Raw genomic sequence first — 22,731 nt, 5'->3', positions numbered from 1 at the left:
TATTAAAGTGACAACCCAGGTAATTCTAGCTCTTTGATCTCTAGCTACCATGTGAGGAACCTTTTAGGAAACATTTATGAGAATGACATATATACTTATGACATGTGGATCTGGAACTCTCTGCAGTGCAGCAAACGTGTTGTACTATACTGGATGGTTCAGATCATTTCACTAAAGCTCCTTCAAATACATCATACACAACTCTCTCAATACACCTTTGTGGAAAGCCTCTTCAACCCCTTGTAGTTGTATTCATGAATATGAACCAGTTTTATACTTTTATGTATTATGGTCCATGTTAGACCCTCCCAGTGACTAATTGTGTGACTAGTCTATCATGTACTTATTTGATCATCTTTTGTAAAACATTGTTGAAAATAAACATCTTGTATTTAGTTATTGAAACTAATTAATACAGATCAATAAGTGTAAATCATTTGACCAAGCGGGCTAATTAAGTGCAATAACCCTAGACTTGAACATTGTGAGCTACATATTTGCATGTCTAGAGAATGAAATATATATCCAAGTTCCCAAATGGAGTAATAAATGCACAATAAATTCAGCAAAATAATAGAGATACCAAAACACAAATATAAGAGACCCAGAGAGGAGCTTTGGATGAAATAAAAGAAGTATACTAGCCAAAGAAACTTTCTAACGAAGGTAAGAATATTTGTCTATATGCGTACGTATAATGTTTAATTATGTCGCCTTTAATGCTTGCTCGAATAATGGTGTTTATAGTCCTATAAGGTATTACCAGCTAGTCCTCGAGGGGTTGGTTTTTTTTTCGAGACCTCCTTCACTAAGTCATGATGGGTGTACATACCTACAGGGTTCAATCCTTCCTTAAACTATGCCTCTAGTTTGCATGGAGTGTTAATTTTGATACGAGCATTAAATGCATTAAGGTCTCCAACAATGGTGCTGAAACTTGAGACTCAGCCGACTGAAACTCCCTGGTTGCATTAGCATTGTTTTTCCATCTTTGAACAAACATATATATCTCTCATTTTTTATCCAAATAGGGTCAAATTTGTGCTCAAACTGGCCGTCTCTAAATTAGCTTTCCAATGATACCAATCTCACACAAACATTCCAACCAAATAATGAGTTATGACCATTTTAGTGAGACATGTTTATGTAATCTCATAAACTAAGGATGCATTTTTATGACGAAAGCATCCCTTTAATATTTGGGACCACATAAGATGTTTTTAAATGATTACTATGATATTAACGGACTTATTTTGACACATCATTCATGGTCACATTATCCATGTAGACTATTGTGGCTTTTAGCTTCCTCATTTGTGGCCTGAGTATATGGGTCAGGTTTGCACAAAAGAACCGTGGAACCGGAACCGTGAGAACCAGAATCGAATTTCCGGTTCTCACGGTTTCGGTTCCTGAAATAGGGAACTATTGAAACTGGTTCCGGTTCCGGTTCTGGTCTCACGGTTCGGTTCCGGAGCCGAACCGTACCGATATATATATATTATATAATTATACTTGTGGGCTACTAGTACTGGGCTGTGGGTTGTGCCGCTGTGGGCTGTGGAGTGTGGGCTGTGCCGTTGTAAGATCTGCTTAAATAATCAATTGTTTTTTCAGATTTCAGATTATCAATTATTCAATTGATTCAATTTATCAGATATTGGATAAAATATTAAAAATTAAAATCACAAATTTTGTCTATCAAAACTCAAAACCTAAACCTAAGTTTACCTAACCTCTCAAACTCACTCCGCGGCTCCGCCTCCCCTCCTTTCCTCTCTTCTCCTCTCAACCTCTCGGCCCTCTCACTATCTCAAGTCTCAACTGATCAACTCACTGGTCTCTACTCTCTATCTTCTCAAAACTCAGAAGTCTTTATCTTCTCACATCACACTCGCGACTCTCGCGTCGCCGACTCACCTCTGATTCAGTGATTCATGGATTCGGTCGGATCGGTCTCTATCTTCTCAGATCTGACAGATCTTCGGCTTTCTGTCTCAGTTTGGTAGTTATTTCAGATCTAACAGATTTTCTTTATATTTCTTGATTATCCATAACAACGTTGTTTTATTTACCTTTTCCTTTCAATCTTAAGTTGTTTTGTTCCATAATAATTTATTTTTGTTTGTTAATTTAATTAATCACATCTTCTTTGGTTATATATAACTCCATGAATGCATATATTGTTTTCTTTACTTATTTTTTCTTTTCTTTTTGGGTAAATAATTTTCTTTAGTTTCTTGTTTATATATAGATATATGTAATTATTTTAAAAGGTTGACAAATGTGGGGAAGATGCTGCATAATGGACTATTAGAATTTCATATCAACTATTAGTGAATGATGTTGGATTGTTGAATGGTGATTCAATTTTTTTTTAACTTTTTTGTAATTCTAATGAAGTAACTGAATTTATGGGATGTAATATTTTTATATTGTGTGTTTTTTATTTATGTTTTTATTTTTGTTATTGTATTTGTATTTTTTTTTAAGGGAAATTAAAATAATATTGAAAAAGTCAGCTTGGTCATCCATTGTCCACAATTCCAGTTCCAGTTCTGGTTCTAGTAGGAACCGTATCGAACCGAACCGTGTGCACCCCTAATTCCAAATGCAAAATTTGACTTCAAATATGGAATCTGTAATGACCCGGTCATTTTCATTCCTTTTCTTTTTGCTCAAATTTTACGGATAAATTTTTTTTGTTGTCTTTTCTCTTCTGTGTTTGGTTTCCCATTACTTAGTGTCATATCGAGTACTCGGAAATGGTTTCTGAGACTCTTTTCTTGTGATTGACAACTTCCTTTGAGAATCGAGTCATTTTCACATTTTCACTTTTGTAACACTATTCACATTTCGTCTTTTTTCCGTTTATTGTTTTCTTTGCATAACCTCACTTTTTGTGCTCGAATTTGATTCCGGCTTTGCATGCACCCATAGTATTTAGTTTCCATGATATCTATACTCTCACTTTTGTAGAAAAGCATGCCAAGTGTTTACTATTCTTGTAAAGGGTATGGATGCATAACTTTTTTGTAATATTCTTAACTTGTAGGGTTTTAGTGTAATTAAATAAAGTAATTATTTTTTTTATCTTGGGTACCATTTTGTAATTTAATTTAGAAAATATTTTGAAAAATGACCTTTTTGCAATTTTCAAAAAGTGTGACAAATGTCACACTCTCATTGGTCCACTTGTTGACATTTGTGTGGGGATACTTTGATACCTTGGATCATGACATGTGGAGGGTGGAGATTGAACCACTTGTTGACCTAGGATAGGTGCACTTGTTGGCTTGGATGGTTGACAAGTATAGGCTTAGGATTAAGTCTACAATGGATGCTTGGATGAGTGACAAGTGTATGCTCCAAATTAAGTCTTACAATTAATTTTGGGCCACTTTGGGATTATGGTTTTTAAAGAGGGGTTTTTGTGCAATTAACCAAGACTTGTGTGTGTTGACCTTGGTGTAAGACCACATAGTGAGTGGAGGATTTATATTTCCGCCACTCACATTCTATCACACTTAATTTCTATCTCCTCCCTCTCTTGTAAAGAAAACTATAGCCTCCATGGATGGAACTTGAAGCCTTAAGCTTTGACTTTGATTTTGAGGGCCTTCCATTGATTTCCAAGCTTAACCTTGGGAATACTTTTTGTTCCCTTCATTTTCCTCTTCATAACCCTAGAAGGGTTTACCATTTTGTGCTTGCTAGCCTTGGATTCAAGAGGAACAATCCTCTTGTGAGGTAGGGGGTGTTATAATTTATTTTTCTAAGTGGCTTTACTTACTTTTGTATGAGATATAAGTTGTATGCATGCCTTTTGTAAATTTAAAAAATTAATGATGTATCATAGCTTGTATATAACTCATTTTAGACTTGGTATATGACATGGCCATGACTTGATCTTTGATATGTATTAAATTGGGATAATTTAAATGAGTTTTCAAATCTAGAGATTAAATGGATTTAATTTGATTTAAATTCTAGTAAATTGTATTTTTCTTGTATTCCATTTTAGACTTGATATATAATATGACTATGACTTAGTGCTTGATATATATTAATTTGGAATCATTTGAACAACTTTTGAAAATTATAGATTTAATTAATTTAATTTCTATATGATGATGTCTTGCTCATTTTGCTCTTTTGATTTGATTTATGTAATGAGCATGCTATGTTGTTTAACATATATTAATTTGAGATTATTTGAAATTGATTTGAAATCTAGAGAATTTAATTATTTTTGTTTAATTAATTTCTATCTAATAGCTACATGGATCTAAGTGTGTTTTAGAAATTGTTTCTATCTTTAAATCATGGACTTGGACTTGTTGTATATTTACTTGGTTATGTTTTAAGTATAGGATAACATTGTTGTTATATTTATATTCATGGGAGCATGTTTTCTTTATGGGATATATTGTTGCCTTGTGTAACGAGTTGCACACCTTGCATTTGACATCTTTCATGTTATAGTAGTTGTAAACTTAGAGCATGTATTGTATGTGTTTCCAAATTTGGTTGTACATGGTAGATAGTTAATTATCTTGTATATACATGTTGCTATATACGTTGTTACACAACTTGTTAATTTTGAAAACTTGGGGATATCATTGTTTGACTATGGCTAGAACATGGTTCTAGTACGGGGGAATGTCCTTCTATAGTCTAGTGAGCACATAGGGCGGTTACCCATGGGCTAGTAACCCTAAAGTAACTTTGGTGTCGGTCTGATCCGGCGTGATATCCAAGTATCCACCTTGTTTGATTTCGCAATTCATTTCAAGTTGATAACTAGATGATATTGTAACTTGTTGTTCCTTATATAATTTCCTATTTTAAGTTACAAGATGTTAACTTTGAGAATTCGTGTTTTATGCGTTGTATTGGAAGTTCTAATGTTGGTTAAATTGCATCGGTATTGTGATTTGTGTTTTGTTGTTCTAATGTAGCCTAGGACAGTTCCTTAGACTCATTTGGAACATAGATGCTAGGTGGCATGAACCATCTTAGTTGATTCGTATTTTAAATTTCAAGTTGATGGCTTTGAGAATCTATATTTTGTTACTTTGAATAGTATGTTCTTATGTTGTTTGGAATTGCATGAAGGATATGATTTATGCTAGAAATACTCTAAGATAGCTTAGAATGCTCCCTGAGTCTCACTTTGACATAGACGTTAGGTGGCATGACCCTTTTGTATTGTTCAAGTTAATGTAAAAATCTATAAAGAAATCGAGTCGATGCATGCTCATTCCCTACGAGTAAACTTGTTTACTCATCCCGAAGTTGCTGGGGGTTTTGTTCAGGTACAAAGACTTAGTTCATGATGTTCATCATTGCTTGAATGATTGTAGACTTGAAGATTTTAATTTTTGTAAAGGTTGGCTTGAAATGCCACTTATAAGCTTATTTGTCAAAATGTGTATATTTAATTCTATTTATGTAATGTGCACATAAGTACACTCTATGCAATGTATTTGACTTATATGTAATGAGGCCAAGGGCCAAAGACACTTAGGTGATATGTATGCAAATTTTTAACTTCATTGTTGCTTATGGAAGTTAGGAGATTTCATGCATTGAAGGGTCATATTTTACATTCAACATGCCATGAGGCCGTAGGACATTGTAGTACGTCTACCTTATAATATTACATATACTTACATGTTCACTTTGGCAAACAATACTCTTCTTGATGAAACAAAAACTTAAGGTTGCATTTTTTTTAGTTTTTACCCTATTATGTTCTAGGGGCATTTCGGATATTTCATAATGTATTTTTTTTCATTTTCGCCTGCTTTGTCGGATAAAAAACTTGATTTCGGAGGGGGTTTCTTTTTTGTGTTTTTCCAGAAAACATCATCTTGGCCCTTAAAAACCAATTTTTTCCCGAAAAATTTTTGCTGCCAGGTTTTTTTTGATTTTTAATACAAGTGTACTTGGTACTATTCATCGACTTATTTTTGAAAAGTGTGATGACCGATCCGAAACTTCCAAGGGTCTTGTGGGTGTATTTTAAGATTGTATCTTCAATTTAGGCAATTTAAAAACCTCTCGAAGCCCCATTTCCTTTTCTTGGGCAGTAGCTAGGACTGATTTTCACCCTCTTGACCTGATTTTCTTGGGGGCATTCTAGGCATTTTGTAATGCATTTTTTTTTGTTTCGTTTGCAAATCCGGGTAGAAAACTCGATTTCGAAGGGGGTTTCTTCTTTGAGTTTTTCCAAAAAAGTCCGTTTAGATGCCCGTTTTTACTCTCAGTTGCAGCAGCAGTGGGTCGGCAGCACTGTAGTTGTCATGACCCTTTTCTTGTTTTTGACCTTTTTCCCTCGTCCGAACTCCAAATCGAGTGAATTTTTTTTTTTAACTTGACTATTTTTTTGCTGTCTTTCCAACGGTGTGCTCGGTTGCACTTGAACCTTCCTGAATAATTATCAGTTTATCCTTTTTGCTTTGTATGTCCGTTTCTCCTTCGTCCGGATTCTGAATCATGCGATTCTTAAGTCCATATTGATTGGTTTTTTTATTGTCTCTCTAGTGGTGTGCTCAATAGTATCTGAATCTATATTTTCAAAGATGGCCATTTTGCCCCTGGGTTCATTCTTGTCCGTTTTTGAGACGTCGTTTCCGCATTCATTTTCATTGGGTTTCGTGACCTCATTGAGGATGACATTGGTGTTTTATAAATGTGTAGTATTCTTAGAGACCATTGTTACACCTTTTGCTTCCGCATTATGGATTCATCATTGGATTTACGTTAGGTTTATCTTAGAACGCACTGGCCTAAAAACCAAGACAGTCACAGAATCAATAAGAAAAATTCAACTGGATTGGTGCCTTCAAAAAAATATTCTGACACTGCTCAAGTGGCAAAGTAATTAAAGCTATGCAGATGATGATGTGTCTACTAACGTGGAAGGTAAAATGATGTGGCGGATCTGCTAACGTTATGTCCGACATGGCAGAGTGCTGATGTGGCAGTATTGACGCAGCAAAAGTGGGACCTTTATACTGACGGGCAGCTGATGTGGCGGATGACCTGACAAAGCTAATGTGGTAGTGTTGCTGACTGTATGTTGATGCGGTAAACATGTGGCTTTTTGCAACTGATATGGTGCAAAAGGACTAAAAAGAGAGCATGTGGCAACACGCAAAGGCACGTGGTGGCGCGTGAAAGGAGCTAGTGGGGCGTAGCAACGGCAGTATGAAGATTAAAACTTCTAATGGTGCGTGGGGGCACATGACAGGTCCTTTTAGGATGATTTTTTCAACATTAAGAAGGATGAACATAAGTTCCAAAACAAATGATGAACAATGGCCAGAAAAAAGATGAAAAAAAAGAAAAAAAAAAAACAAATATGAAGAGATAAGGGAGGTTTAGTAACATTGCTTTGATACAATATTAGAAGTATAGAGAAAAAGAATAAATACAATGTATTGCATTCATTTGTATAATATAAGAATACATAGATTTATATAGGCGAGGATCTGGGGTTTGATGTGTGAGTGTTGCCCAAGTAAACCTATACATGTGAACTATGGGCAAATGAGGCGGTTGTTGTACATAAAAAATCTCTAACTCTAATATCTTATATATATATATATATAAGTAAGTCTCTAACTTTAATATTATTTAACAACCATATTGAAGTGACAACCCAGGTAATCCTGGCTTTTTGATCTCTAACTACCTTGTGGGGAACCTTTTAGGAAACATTTATGAGAATGACATATATAGTTATGAAACGTGGATCTGGAACTCTCTGCAGTGTAGTAAGCGTGTTGTACTATACTGGATGGTTCAAATCATTTTACAAAAGCTCCTTCAAATACATCATACGCAACTCTCTCACTACACCTTTGTGGAAAGCCTCTTCAACCCCTCGTAGTTATATTCATGAATATGAACCAGTTTTATACTTTTATGTATTATGGTCCATATTAGACCCTCCTAGTGACTAATTATGTGACTAGTCTATTATGTACTTATTTGATTATCTTTTGTAAAACATTGTTGAAGATAAACATCTTGCATTTGGTTATTGAAACTAATTAATACAGATCAATAAGTGTAAATCATTTGACCAAGCGGGCTAATTAAGTGTAATAACCCTAGACCTGAACATTGTGAGCTACACATTTGCATGTCTAGAGAATGACATATATATCGAAGTTCCCAAATGGAGTAATAAATGCACAATAAATTCAGCAAAATAATAAAGATACCAAAACACAAATGTAAGAGATCCAGAGAGGGGCTCTGGATGAAAGAAAAGAAGTATACTAGCCAAAGAAACTTTCTAATGAAGGTAGGAATATTTGTCTATATGCGTACGTATAAGGTTTAATTATGTTGCCTTTAATGCTTGCTCAAATAATGGTGTTTATAGTCCTATAGGGTATTACCAGCTAGTCCTCGAGGGGCTGGTTTTTTTTTTTCGAGACCTCCTTTACTAAGTCATGATGGGTGTACATACCTACGGGGTTCAATCCTTCCTTAAACTATGCCTCTAGTTTGCATGGCATGTTAATTTTGATACGAACATTAAATGCATTAAGCACTCCAACAATGGTGCTGAAACTTGAGACTCAGCCGACTAAAACTCCCTGGTTGCATTAACATTGCTTTTCCATCTTTAAACAAACATATATATCCCACATTTTTTTATCCAAATAGGGTCAAATTTGTGCTCAAACTGGCTGTCTCTAAATTAGCTTTCCAATGATACCAATCTCACACAAACATTCCAACCAAATAGTGAGTTATACCCGTTTTAGTGAGACATATTCATGTAATCTCATAAACTGAGGATGCATTTTTGTGACGAAAACATCCCTTTAATATTTGGGACCACATAGGATGTTCTTAAATGATTATTATGATATTAATTGACTTATTTTGACACATTATCCATGTAGACTATTGTGGCTTTTAGCTTCCGCATTTGTGGCCTGAGTCTACGGGTCGGATTTGAGTTTTTTAGTTAATGCACCGGATCATGGGATTTGGGGCTTTACATACCTACGGGGTCCAATCCTTCCTTAAACTATGCCTCTAGTTTGGCAAGTCATATTTATTTTGATACAAGCATTAAATGTATTAAGCGTTATGTAAACATTAATGGTTTTCACCAGTGTATTAAATGTGATTGTAAGGGTTGTTCAGGCACGTGATTCACCATCCCTTTGGTTAGGCCTACACTCAAGTCTAGGCATGTTCTGCCTTCACATCCTTCAATCAAAATCCTTCTAATATCTCTGGAAATTATGAGTACTAGAGATAAACTTACCGGCCTTCATCTCATTTGATACTTTTTAACTTTTCAAACTGGAGAGCCCTTGGTGACCTAGCTATGTTACTAGGGCTTTATCTGTTCTCGAGAATTATGTCTTCAAGATTTGATGACCTTGCCAATGCTAGGGTTTTATGTGTGACTTCTATCATCGAGGTTTGATGACTTGTCAGATTGTTAGGGATTTTGCTTATAATCAAGATTGTACATCGAGATTTGGTTACCTAGCATGTTGCTAGGGTTTTGTTTGTACTCAGAATTGTATCGTCGCGGTTTGATGATCTGTTTAATACAACAAGGTTTTATTAGGGCTCGAAGTTTGCATCTTTGACCTGTGCCAAAGTTTTGATTTGTTTTGTTGACTTTTCAAAGAGGTATGTATGTCTACGTGTGCTATGATCCAGTGCTGTGTGAGCTTATTTTGACTTTCAACTTGCCACTTAATCGATACTTACATCTTTCAAATATGTAAACTTAACGAAATGTATTTGACGTTGTGTTTGGAAGTACCAAATCAAAGTCTAAGATTTGAAAATAGAAGAAATATTATTCAAAATTTTAAATTCAAATCACAAATTCGGTGCTCCCAAACATGTTTGCATTATGTTGTAAGCTTGTAGCATGTTGCACTACTTATACAGAATGAACATACAAGATTAGTGGCGCAGAAGACACATAGGAAGGAATCTGGGTTTGAGCACTGACACCTCTGTTTACCACATGTTTATAGTAGTAGCATTTTTTTTTCCCCCTAAAAAACACAAAATCAATAAATAAACGAATCCAATAACAATAATTTGGATATGACAACAATATGATCCAATAACCACTTCTCTCCTCTTTCATCCTAGTTTCTTACAAATATCATTGGATGATTGTGATCGTGGGATCCCTATTAGATTCAATCTTTTTCAATTAATTTGTTAAATAAATAATCATGAACCTTGTACATATATTAAACTATATGTATATGAAACATCCTTGCAAGCCACAAACTTAGAAGTAATCGTCAAAAACTACTTTGAAACTCACTAAAAAAAATTTATCTAGTCAACTTCACCACCTATCTCCTTTAATAATCTTTCTAAAAACTAATATTGTTCATTGATCTCTTCTCTCATGAGTTTTTAACCACTTCCATTGATGGCGAATTGCTGTTTCAGGAAGAAGCGTAAAGATCCCAACCAATCAGTTGCCATTGCTAAACCTTCCACTGGTTTGCTTTCTTCATTTTTGGTTATTGATCTTCTAATTCTTTTTCAAAAAAAAAAAAAAAAAGAATTTTCATAGATATAGACGTGACGTGAAAAACCCATTTCTGAAATTAACTTGTAATTGTTTGGAAGGAAAAAATGAAATCAAGATTTCTCATCCACCAACAAATTCTAAGCTTTTTAGGAGGAGGATAGTAACCATATCCTCGAATACACCGAAAGGTATGTGTTTTCTTGAATACAGTTTCTCTTTTCTTTCCTTTTTTTCTTTTTTTTTTTCAACAAACCCTGTGTTTCTTGGTTTTCAAAAAGATGTTGGAAGAAATATATTTGAAATATATATATATATATCTAAATATATATATATTGTTTTCAACTCTAGCTGTTTCATTTGATTGAAGGAGTCAATGATCCCCATATTTCTCGTGGCTGGAAAACTTCTAAACCACTCCATGAGATAACTTCCTCTCTCTCTTCACATAAAGGTAAGTATTTCCTAACAAAAAAATATATCTGTGATTTTTTTTTTTTTTTTTTTTTGGGTAAACAACCTTTTTTATGTCTGTTCTCACAGGAGTCAATGAAGCTGTATTTTTTTATTCTGGGAAGAAACTTAAACCACTGCAAGAGAAGAATTCACATGTTTCTTCAAATACACATATAGGTTAGTATTGTCTACAATTACAGTGGAACACGTACATGAAAATCTACATTCAATTTTCATGCAAGTGTTGACGACGTTTCATGGTTTCGTCATCACATATGCCTTAATCCCAAACCAATAGGGCCGGCCACATGAATTCCTCCGTTTCCATTCTTTTCGTATATTAAATTGTATTTACATGTTTGCTCTTGTGTATAGCAGTCACAGAGTACCAAAATTCTCTTCCGAGAAGAACTTCTAATCCACTTCAAGATGTTCTTTCAAATGCACAGAAAGGTATATGTTTTCTTATACATTCTTTTCAACTGTGTGTTGATCTTTGTGTGTTATTTGATGCAGAGAAGCTTAGGCAAGAAGAGAGAGATGATATATATAATGTCTCAAATGGGAGAAAGCAAGAGGATGTGCTTTGTTCTTACAAACTCAACCACTTTTGCTACTGTGTGTTGAAGATTGCCACCCAAAAATTTTGTGAAAAGAATATAATAGGTCAAGGTGGTTTTGGTGATGTTTATAAAGGTTGGATTGATAAGTGCACCATGAATGCTGCAAAACCTGGTACTGGCACTCCAATTGCCGTCAAGAAGCTCAGAAATGAAGGATCTCAAGGCTGTGATGACTGGCTGGTACTCTCTCTCTCTCCCTCCCTCTCTGCGCGCGCGCAATCAAAACATAGTTGATGGAAAGTGTGAAGTCTCATAGATTAAATATTGTACACCTTAGTCCGAATTTTTGGATAAGTATTTAATTATATTCCACACGTGTAATTCCAGTGGGAGAGCCATAGTATTTATTCATTCAATAAATCTCACTCACCTCCCCGAGATTTGTAATATCCTACATAAACACTTTTGATGTTTCATAATCTCATTTACTTCTCCTGAGGTTGTGGTTTATGTAATAAATTCCCTCCTTTAATTAGGGCACCTGAAGGAGACAAACCTCGAGAGAAGTAAGTAGGATTATGAAAATAGATAGAAGGTCAATTTTGCCCTTCTAATGCCTGAAATGACATCATTTACCTTATACAATTTATGGGCAAGAAAGTAAAATAACACATTACCATTACCAAATTGGACAACTGTCACTGATAGGAGAGGTAAGTGGGATTATGAAACGTAGAGAGATTCTATGTGGGATATTGACAAACTTCAAAGGAGGTAAGTGAAATTCACCCTATTAATTATCAACTCTCTTATCATTATCTGTTATAAGTGAAATCACTGCAATCCGTGAAGGCGTACACGTAACCCTGATTATTTGGGTGAACCACATAAAATTTGTGTTTGACGTAATTTTTCTACTAGGTTTTTGCAACAATAGTCTTTATTATAGGGTTCTGCCTGCAGAATGAATTGAATGTTCTGAGCAGATTGAACCACCCAAATGTGGTGAAGCTCTTGGGCTTTTGTTGTGAGGATAAACATAGGATTATAGTGTATGAGTATATGACCAAGAAAAGCTTAGAACGCCATCTATCAAAAGGTACGCACATACCGAATCTAATTTCTTGCCCAAATTTAGCCACAGTAATGCACTAACAGAAACCATAGTGAACAATTGTCGTTGTTTTGACATAAGCAGGCAATGGAGAGCTGAATTGGAGCAGGAGAATCAAAATAGCTCTTGGATCAGCCAGGGGTTTAGAATATCTCCACACATCTGCTAAACCAGTCATTCATCGCGATATCAAGTCCTCCAACATTCTGCTCGACAATGTAAGTTTTAATTCATCGATACTCATCTACACGCCCTCAAAATGTTACCTAAGACGCAATGATTTCATTCTACAACATCTTCATACAAACAAGGTATTCATTCTTCTATAAATACCAACCGCGAAAGTGATATTGCAGGCCTTCAATGCCAAACTTTCTGACTTCGGTCTAGCTAAGTTTGGTTCCCAAGGCAGCGACACTCCTATAGTGACCAGAATACTCGGCACCCAAGGCTACTTTGCTCCTGAGTATGTTGGAACAGGTAATCAAATAATGTCTACATCTTTACATTCTTTACATCTATACAGAACAAAGTGAGACATTCTAGCTATGGCTATACATGGGCTAAAAACATCTAATATGACAGGGCGGTTAACGCTAAAAACAGACGTATACAGCTTTGGGGTAGTCCTCCTGGAGATCCTCTCTGGTTCTGGCGCGGTAAAGAGGTATTCGAATGGGAAGACGGGGGATCTTGCCAAGTTTGCTATACCACTGCTTGACAATAAGGAAGGAGTTTGTCGTGTAATCGACAAGAGACTCGGAAGGAACCAAAGAATCAAAGAAGCTTGCGAGTTTGCTCAAATCATCCTGCAATGCCTTTGTTTGGACCCCCAATGCCGGCCAACAATGACTGAAGTGGTTCTTGCTCTTGAAAAACTAGAGCAAAAGATATAAAGCTCCCATCAAAGTTCACCAAGAAAGTAAGAATCGCTACCCTATACCCGCAAAAAGAAAAAAGAAAGAAAGAAAGAAAGAAAATGTCTGTTCACAACAGAAGTACATGATGTACTGTAAAGCTAGTTCTGTTAATTATGTTATTCTACATTTACAACTACTTCAAAACTTACAGTTCATACTGCTTGTATAGTGTAAATGTTCTTGTACCATTAAAAAACCTACCATTTTGAAATGAACCAAAATTCAGAATGGTGTCGTCTCCAAGTTGGTTAGATGATATAGACTCCATGTGTTTGACATTAGAAATTAGTGTTCACCAAAGTTTCATCTAAGGCAAAAGAATGGCATAATCTAAAACATGTTTGTCACATCTAGACTTTATTTTATTGTCATAGTTTCTCAATACAACCAAGTAAGAACTAAGCTCAGGCATTGGGGATTAACATTAGAATAATGAGCTCTGGAGCTAAGTGAAGATGTGTTAACTCACCTACAGCTTTTTTTTATGCTAGTGACTGTTACATAAATGTCTATCTTAACAAAGCATTCACAGGTTTGCACAGTAAAGTATTCATGTAACCAAATATGTGTGTGTATGTATATATATATATACACAATCATAGGGATACAGAAAAAACTGAAACAAACAAACAGATACAAGTGCAGAAGAAATTGAAGCAAACAAATCATTTGCATCACCCAACAAGGAAAAAAGCTATCCTGAATTCCTGATACATATATAAAATACAGGCGATAATGATATGTTCTGCATAATGCAAAATTTTCAAAATACATTCCCATAAAAAAATATATATATATAGGAGCAGCAAAAAATAGAAGCAAAAGAATTTACACTAGCATGCCTGACATAATGATCAGTTAACCAACTCATCATACACGTACACGTGAAGACCGCCGATGGGTTGGCAATGGGGATGCAGAGGGTGTCAGATTTCTAGGTGATTGGAACTGTCTCAATGGCGAGTTACGGACAGGATCAGTTTTTTTTGGTGTTTGGAGCTGCTCATGTTTGGTTGAATTTTTTGGTGGTTGGAGCTGCTCTAGTGTTTCTAAAACCTCTGCCATTCGTGGCCTGGCTTTAGGCTCACGGCTTAGACATTGTAAGGCAAGGGTAGCAGCTGCATAGGCTCCTTTCTGAGGGTATTGGCCCTCCAACTTGGTATCCATAATCCGGAATAATTTTCTTTTGTCGCCCAAATATGGTTTTGCCCAATCCACAAGATTCTGTTCCACACCAACCCTCGATTTATCAACAGCACGACGTCCAGACAATAGTTCCAGCAGAACAACCCCGAAGCTATACACATCACTTTTTGCTGTCAATCGACCTGTTCATCAGCAAGAGCTTTAGTACAGTGAAGTGTTTACCATGACAAGTTTTTTTTAATTAAGATTATTCAGAATAAATGAGTAACAATAGTACAATAAAATGGGCAATGGTGGACCTGTAGCAACATATTCTGGAGCTGCATAGCCATGGGTACCCATTACTTGAGTGGACACGTGAGTTCTATCACCGGTGGGCCCTGCCTTGGCCAAACCAAAATCCGATAGTTTGGAATTGAAGTTCTGCATCCACAAAGCAACATTAAAGCCAGATATATAATAAAATTAATAAAAGACAAAGCAATTCTTTTCATTCAGCGTACCGCGTCTAGTAGGATATTGGAAGCTTTGAAATCACGATATATAACTTGGTCTTTAGCATCATGCAAAAAACAGAGACCTCTAGCAGCACCAGTGGCCACTTGAATCCTTGTTGCCCAAGAAAGTGGCTGGGGCCCTCCTGCAAAACAAGTTATCAGGTTGAACATCAACAAAATGTTTCTTTAAGTCATACCCATAAATGCTGAATTTGAGTACATTTGAGTTTGTATAAAGTAACATTAGGCCCCGAAATTAGCTCATGGAAAGAGACCATAAACACATCAGTTTTACATAAGCGCTGTATGTTAGAGACTTAGAGTCATAAAGATTTTGAGGCTGATTTAATACACCAGATAGAAGCAATCAATTTAAATTTAAATCCACGTACGATTTCTTCCCCTTAAAAATCACATTTCAAGTCACCAGGCAGTCCCCACAGGATGCCAAGCAAAGCAGATGAGTTTATATAATCAACTCAATCCTATTGGGGGCCCAACATATGACACCAATAGTCCATAAAAGACAACAAAAATAGTTTGCTTCAACGCCTTGGCAATGTAATTCAAACATTCATATCAGAAAGGGAAAAGATAAAGACATTGTTTCACAAATTTGGTTGCAGATAGGGATGATTACTACACCATATTGGACATATCGCAGGTTTAATTCAATCCCTACCTTTTTTTTTTTACTGATTTAGCATTGCCATCTTCCCTAGCAGATAGATAGTTTTAATTCTTATAATTTTGTCAGACGGCAAATCCAGAAGAACCAAATGAAAAGAAAACATCGAGCTACAGTGATAAGAACCATTAAAGAATAGAAAAGGACATTCAGTAAACATTAATATGAACATTGTAAGAAGATTTGAAGTACAACTATTCTTGCCAACAGTTCATCAATGAACAACTTACTTCTAAACAGATGATTCTCCAAGCTCCCCTTGGCCATGAACTCATAGACCAAAAGACGGTCGTCACCATCAGAGCAGTACCCAATAAGTTTAACCAGATTTGGATGATGAAGTTGGCCGAGATAATTAACTTCTGTCTGCAAACAATTGACCATCAGTAAATGGACAATGTAAAAAATTGTGAGAATTATCAACTCATAAGGATGGAAGAAGAACATACCAACCACTCCTTGTGGCCTTGGTAACCTTCAGGTTTAAGCTTCTTGACAGCAATGACCAAACCAAATCCAGGTTTTGCAGCAGTAAGAGTATGTTCGTCAATCCATCCTTTAAAAACACAACCAAATCCACCTTCACCAAGAAGACTGTCAGGGCGGAAGTTTCTGGTGGCATTCTTTAACTCAATAAATGAGAAATCTTTCACATTGGGGGATGACAATATTTCGCCTTCAGATCTTGGAGTTGGAAGACTTTCAATACTGTTCCTCTCACTGTAAGATGTTGTCAGGCTGGACGGAGTTGAAGAATTGCTGATTCTGCTGGCAATTTTTGAGGCCCCTGAAGCTGACCGGAAAAAATAAAATACAGAATTAATAATCAAATAGTGATTATACGGCCTATCCGTGCTTTTCTTCGAAGTGTCTAATATATATTATATACATTACAAACTTCTGATAGTTCAAAACATAATTATGTTCTGTTTTATTTATAAAAGAATATGGATTATTCTCATGTTCTCATTACTTAGATTCTTTCGACCACTCTAAAGGGAAGCATACAGAAAGCTGAAGCGTTCAAATACAGAGTTTTGAATCTTATACTACTAGATCCGGCTTGCTAAAAAGGTTTTTTCAAATCAAGGATCTTATTGAACATGAATTTTTATGATCATAGCATCACTCGTTAAGTTTGACCACAGATCAAACATACTACATTGAGCATCTCCCTTATTCTTGCATGCAAAATCACATTTTCCCCTCAGCCTTCACTTATTGTAGTGGGAGTTATTTACCTGCCCCCAATTTGCCTCTACAGGGATTAGCTTCTACTAAAACAATGGTTTTTGGCAAAACTTTTGCTAATATGTCAAATTGTCCATCTTCCATGCAACTTTTAAGTCCAAATGTCAACAAATGTGGTTTCTTTTTGGAATCATATTGTTCAAACACGTACCCACGTATATATTTTGAAAGTTCTGACAAGCATTCATGGTAACATGCAAAACAAGATTCACCAACTTTTCCAGGATTTCATATTTTTCATACTTGGCAATTCCTTAGAGTTTAAATTTGCCCATTGCATGTTTTCATTTTAAACTTTCTGAGATATCTATTCTACAACCTTCTAATTTTCATAGTTTACCAAAACCCATTATTGTCCCTCCGCATCTAAAATAATCCATGACTTTCAAGTTCAAATATTTCATCTCAACTAATATCAACCTTTCAAAGATCCTTCTTTAGAAAACTGGCGGGAGCTTACCAAAAGTTCTGACTTCCTAGTTGCAAAATATAAGTCAGAAAATAAAGTTATTATTTTCTTTTCCTGAATGAGTGTATAAATAAAGTTAATATTCTCACAATAGGCACAGTTTTTTTTCTATTTACTGTAACAAAACTTATAAAATTTAAATTATACTTAATATTGATGATTTTCAGTTAAACAAAAATCATATATTTCATGATGATTTTTGATATATTGATATATATTGATGATATATATTTCATGATGATTTTTGATATATTGATATATATAAAAATAAATATATTGATGATTTTTGATGATATTCAGTTAAACAAAAAGACCAACTCCGTATGCTTCTTTTCATATATTTCAGTTTAAAGTATTTTTAATGCTTCTCTAACTGAATTGGGGCAGTAGACTATTGGTTTATCTTCTATAGACAGGTTAAGCCTTCATTAGATTGTTCTAGACACCCCTTCACCTCATAAAACGGAAAGCATCCTCCAAAACAATGCCGAGACACAGATTAAGGTGCACATTTGAATTTTCAAATACTATTAGGCCAAGGAGGAATCCTTCTCAGGAGTCCCCAAATCAGAGCACAACATCACTGTTAGAGGTAATAAACCCCGCTCAGCTAAAAGAAATCATACATACACATTACAAATCAAAGAAACACATCAGGTGCGATGAGCAAAATCAAAATATTGAAGCAACCCATTTAATTACACTCTTTTAAATAAATAAAAGAAACCCTCATATCACTACACTCACCAATGCCAATTAATCAAATAATTCACAAATTATGAAGATCCATGGGTAAAGTAATCCCAAAATATGGAAGAATGAACCAGATAATAGGTTTAGCCATCTAATCAAAACACTAAACAATAATGGAGATATACACAGATCCAATAACTGAAACCTTACAAGGGTCCACAGCCGCAAGAACAAAGAAACCCCTCCACCACCAGCATAAGAAAAACCTCCAAACTTAAAAAGCTAAAAAACAAAGGAACAAAAAAGAAACCCACATAAAGATTTGCTTTTAAATCATTTAAATAAAAATAAAAACACCATTTCTGCTATGCAACTTATACCTAAAAGTCCTAAAAAGAGAAACCCAGATGATAAAATCAGTGGCAAAGTCATATATAACGGGCAGAACATCCACCGGAAATGGCTTTACCAGCCAAAGGTCAAACATTTCATTTGTGCCCATCAAAATTGGAACTTCAAAAGCCAATCAGACCCTCAAAGGGATAGCAATTAAGTAGCAAAAAGAAAAGGCTAATTTCAAAACCCATATGCTTATGGAGACAACAAAACAGAGCCATAAATTCATTGAAATCCATATAGCATAAAACATTATAAAACTTAAGAGAAACACAGATGTGTGTGTATATTACCAGTCTTACCAGATGTGGTGTGTGAGCTCCGAGTAGTATCAACTCTGGCTGAAGAATGTAAGCAATTCCCCATTAAAAAGCTCCCAACTTGAAAACTGAGGAGAGAGAGACAATTTACTACAGACCCCTTTTCTTGTCAGACCAAAAATCTATATTAAAAACCCAAATCAATGAAGAGAGTGAACGAGTTAGTACTTCTGTTTTGGATTTTGGGTTTGTTAGAAACTTCAAAGAAGAGAGAAAAAGAATTGGGTGTTTTTTTTTTTTTTTTTTTTTTTTTTTTTTTTGAGAAGGGAATCGGTGGATGGAGTGAAGAGAGGGTTTAAAAAAAAACAAAGGAAGCAGACAAGAAGACGCAGAGAAGAAGCAGAGTGCCTTCTTCCAACAGCACACGGTGAATCGTGATGCTATAGAAAACGACATACGTGTGAGACCGCGAGACTTGTTCTGTCATCGTGTTCGTCACTCCGGGCTGTGAATTTACTCAAATACCCCTTGAACTGGTTTTGAGCTCAGCATGGTGTGGACAAAGTGAGACAGTTGTTATCCTACTCTATCCCTTTCTTCCTTGACTTTTCTGTTACTGTTATACCTTATCCTATTTCCAGGAATTTTCCCACTTAAATTTTGATATAATAAGTATAAAATAAAAATTATAAAATACACTTTTTTTTTTTTTAATGCATCCTTCTTTTTATATTTTATTAAACTAAATGTCCCTCATACTAAAAATAAAAAATTGTCCCTTGTACCTGATTTTTACTCTATACATTTACTAATTTAACTTTTAATAATTCTTACCTAAAAAAAAAACTTAATTTTCATAAATTGAATCAAAGATCGTTATATCATTTCATATTAAAGGTAGAGTACATTTATAAGAAGCGAAAATTACGCTAATACAAATTACATCCGGATAAACTGTGCAACATTATTACTTTCACCTCCTTAAGATTTGTTGCGTGATGTGTTCCATTTTCAGTATCTTTTTAAAGAAAGTAACTTTTTAAGATGTAATTTTTAATCTTTTTTTATTATATTAGTAGTGAGTGAATTATCAAGTTTACCCACAGTGGAACCACAATGATATTATGATATTTTATATTTAATTATTTTTATAAGTTCAATGTAAAAAAAGTAAATTGAAAATGTTGTAAAATATATTACATTAACTTTTGAATTAGAACAATTATTTTGGAACAAATAAATATGGAAAGGTAGTCATTTATTTTGAGAAAAAGAAGATATTATTATAATATAAGAACATTATTAATTTTTCACATCCGGTTAAAGGAAATCAAACTAATAAAACGCTAAATAGTCTACTCTTGCATAATGTGCAGACATTGCTCGCTTGAAAATGATAGTTGGTAACAATTGCTTCCTCTATTTATATCTAAATTTCAATATTGCTCTAATTTTACAAGGCATTTATTAAACAAAATTTATATTATTTGAAGATATTTTAGTCATAGCTTTATAAAATGGATGTCAATGTCAATCTAATTGATTTTTATTTGCCTGACTTAGTTTTCTTTATTTTTATTACAGCTTGACTTAGTTACAACAGTTGACAAGTAGTTGCCATCATCATTCCATGGTTCACATTTGCTAGATACAAAGTCTGAATATCATCTTGGATCTTTCCTGTCTGTATTAAATTTCTTAAAATATAGCAATGTGTCAACTTATAACCGGTTCCTCAAAATATATATATATATATATATCATAACCATGTAAATGTCAATCTAACAAAAAGTAAAACTTATTGACTAATCCCTATGTTTGCTTTCTGATTTCTTTGCATGACTATGTTTAAGATGACGTGGATTAATGCCATGTAAATTGTAAAATTGTTCCCTTAATATTAGGGGTAACAAAGTTTGACACGATTAGTTAACAGGATACGAGTTAAGTAGGTTTGAATTAACCTTAAATGAATTTGAATCGTAAATGGGTTGACACAATTAACTCGTTTATTTAATCGTGTCGTGTTTGGATAGAAGGGTTCAACCCGTATAACCCCGTTTATACCCGTTTAACTATACGTGTCATAAATAAATTTATATTTAAATTCCAAAATAACTATATCTTATAATTTATTCTTTTGTAAACTATAGATTATTTATTAATTTAATTAGATTGAAACTTATATTTTTTTAGTATTTATTGTTTAATTGAGTATTATTAAAAATTTAAATAATATAATATTTTATCTTAGTAAATAGGTCATTAAACGGGTTACACATATAACTCGTATAATAAACAAGTCATATTAGTGTTGAGAATTCTTGACACGATTATTAAACGGGTCGTGTTCGGATTGAGCTATTTAGTATAATACCCTTAAGTCGATACAATACGATTACGACCCGTGAACATGAATTGCCACCCATACTTGATATACATTAGTGCTTTTATTTATTTATTTATTTACTTTTTTTAATGTATTTTTACATTTTTTCTCTATGCCATGTATCAACAATCATCGTGAACTCTCTCTTTATTTTTTAAAATTTTTAATTTTTTTATTTTTTTTTATTTTCTAGCAACCAAATGAAGAGTAACACTGAGTTTGACGTTATATTAATCCAAATCATTGTAGTTGTATTAGATTTTGAAGGTTTTTATGATTAATTTTATAAAATTTGATAAACTATTGAATCATATTCTAAGAATTATTTATAATTGAGATAAATATTATATTTGTCATTCACTATTTTAATTATTTGATAAACTTTAGAATTATATAAATGATTATCATCAAATCATATGTTAATGGTTTAAACTTTAAAATTAAAATTTCTCATGATTTTATTAAATTCTAAAAATCTTTTTACTAGTTAATTAATATAAATGTAATGTAAATTTTTAATTGAGCAATAATATACGTCAAAAGAAATTTCAAGATCTGCACCATGAAATAATATTACCATAACGTTTTTGTTTTTTGTCAGCAGAATTTATTGCGCCGCTCTTGTAGGCCCTATCCACCGTGTCACTTTTTCTTTTTCATTGAGTTAGCTTTATCTCTAACACACATTCCCAAAAATAAAAAATTTAAAAATATTGAAAAACATTCAATTAGGGCACATGAACCCTAACTGAATCCCTACCTTGGAAAAAAAAAAAAAAAAAACCTAATTAAATTCATTCACGATAATATATCATAAAAATAATTTTCATGATATTTATCATTTCTCTTTTTAAATTTTCCCTCTCATCATCATCCCACATAGGAGGTGGGTGGGATAGATATGGTATTGCACTCTTCGTGATTACCCTTGAGAAAAAGAAAAAAAACATTAGATTCCACATTTGTAATTATTAATGCATGCAAAACTCATGCAATTAACTTTACTTCTATTTAGTGAGGCACATGTGCTCATGTTTGTTTTTTTCCCTCACGGCATTAAGTTCTTAGAAATCTATTGACTTTTTCTTTTTTTCATATTCGTTGAACATTCCGTTTATTTTGACATAAAATATTTTATTTTTTCAAGTAATTTTTATTTTTTATTTTTATTTTTTTATTATATATATATTTTTTATGTTTTGGTACAAAAGTTTAGATCTAGTCCATCGGGTGGGGTGTATAAAATAGCTTACCGAAAATTAATAAATAAATTATTTTTGTTAGCTTCTAATTTTTTTTTTGTCCGTAAATATTTTACAACAAACAAATACCAAAAAATA

At 33.9% G+C, this 22,731-nt stretch overlaps 2 protein-coding genes across 5 annotated transcripts; one reads left to right on the top strand and one right to left on the bottom strand.

Annotated features, from left to right (window-relative positions):
* Positions 1-10,447: 10,447 nt before the first annotated feature.
* LOC132304797 (probable serine/threonine-protein kinase PBL11) lies at positions 10,448-13,662 on the top strand. The gene is made up of 9 exons (XM_059802516.1): positions 10,448-10,520; positions 10,920-11,003; positions 11,093-11,182; positions 11,381-11,458; positions 11,522-11,808; positions 12,532-12,667; positions 12,764-12,900; positions 13,039-13,162; positions 13,268-13,662. Exons 1-9 carry the CDS (start codon positions 10,448-10,450, stop codon positions 13,576-13,578), a joined length of 1,320 nt encoding a protein of 439 aa, XP_059658499.1. The 3' UTR covers positions 13,579-13,662.
* Positions 13,663-14,253: 591 nt separating this feature from the next.
* Positions 14,254-19,440, bottom strand: LOC132302914 (probable serine/threonine-protein kinase PBL3). 4 transcript variants are annotated; one of them, XM_059799921.1, is made up of 6 exons: positions 19,036-19,440; positions 16,383-16,726; positions 16,164-16,299; positions 15,252-15,388; positions 15,048-15,171; positions 14,254-14,930 (listed from the first exon to the last, which is right to left on the bottom strand). In XM_059799921.1, exons 1-6 carry the CDS (start codon positions 19,106-19,108, stop codon positions 14,473-14,475), a joined length of 1,272 nt encoding a protein of 423 aa, XP_059655904.1. In that variant the 5' UTR covers positions 19,109-19,440; the 3' UTR covers positions 14,254-14,472. The 4 variants fall into 4 exon arrangements, with proteins under 4 accessions (XP_059655904.1, XP_059655905.1, XP_059655907.1 ...); XM_059799922.1 differs by having other exon boundaries at positions 16,383-16,720; XM_059799924.1 differs by having other exon boundaries at positions 16,383-16,720; positions 19,045-19,440.
* Positions 19,441-22,731: the final 3,291 nt, after the last annotated feature.

This window comes from Cornus florida, unplaced genomic scaffold (genome assembly GCF_030987335.1).
Source record: "Cornus florida cultivar Cherokee Brave unplaced genomic scaffold, ASM3098733v1 CherokeeBrave_3.0.0_Hap2_Chr04, whole genome shotgun sequence".
Lineage (NCBI taxonomy): Eukaryota > Viridiplantae > Streptophyta > Magnoliopsida > Cornales > Cornaceae > Cornus > Cornus florida.
Note: the sequence above shows the minus strand (reverse complement) of the source record. Positions and strands in the feature narration are given on the sequence as shown.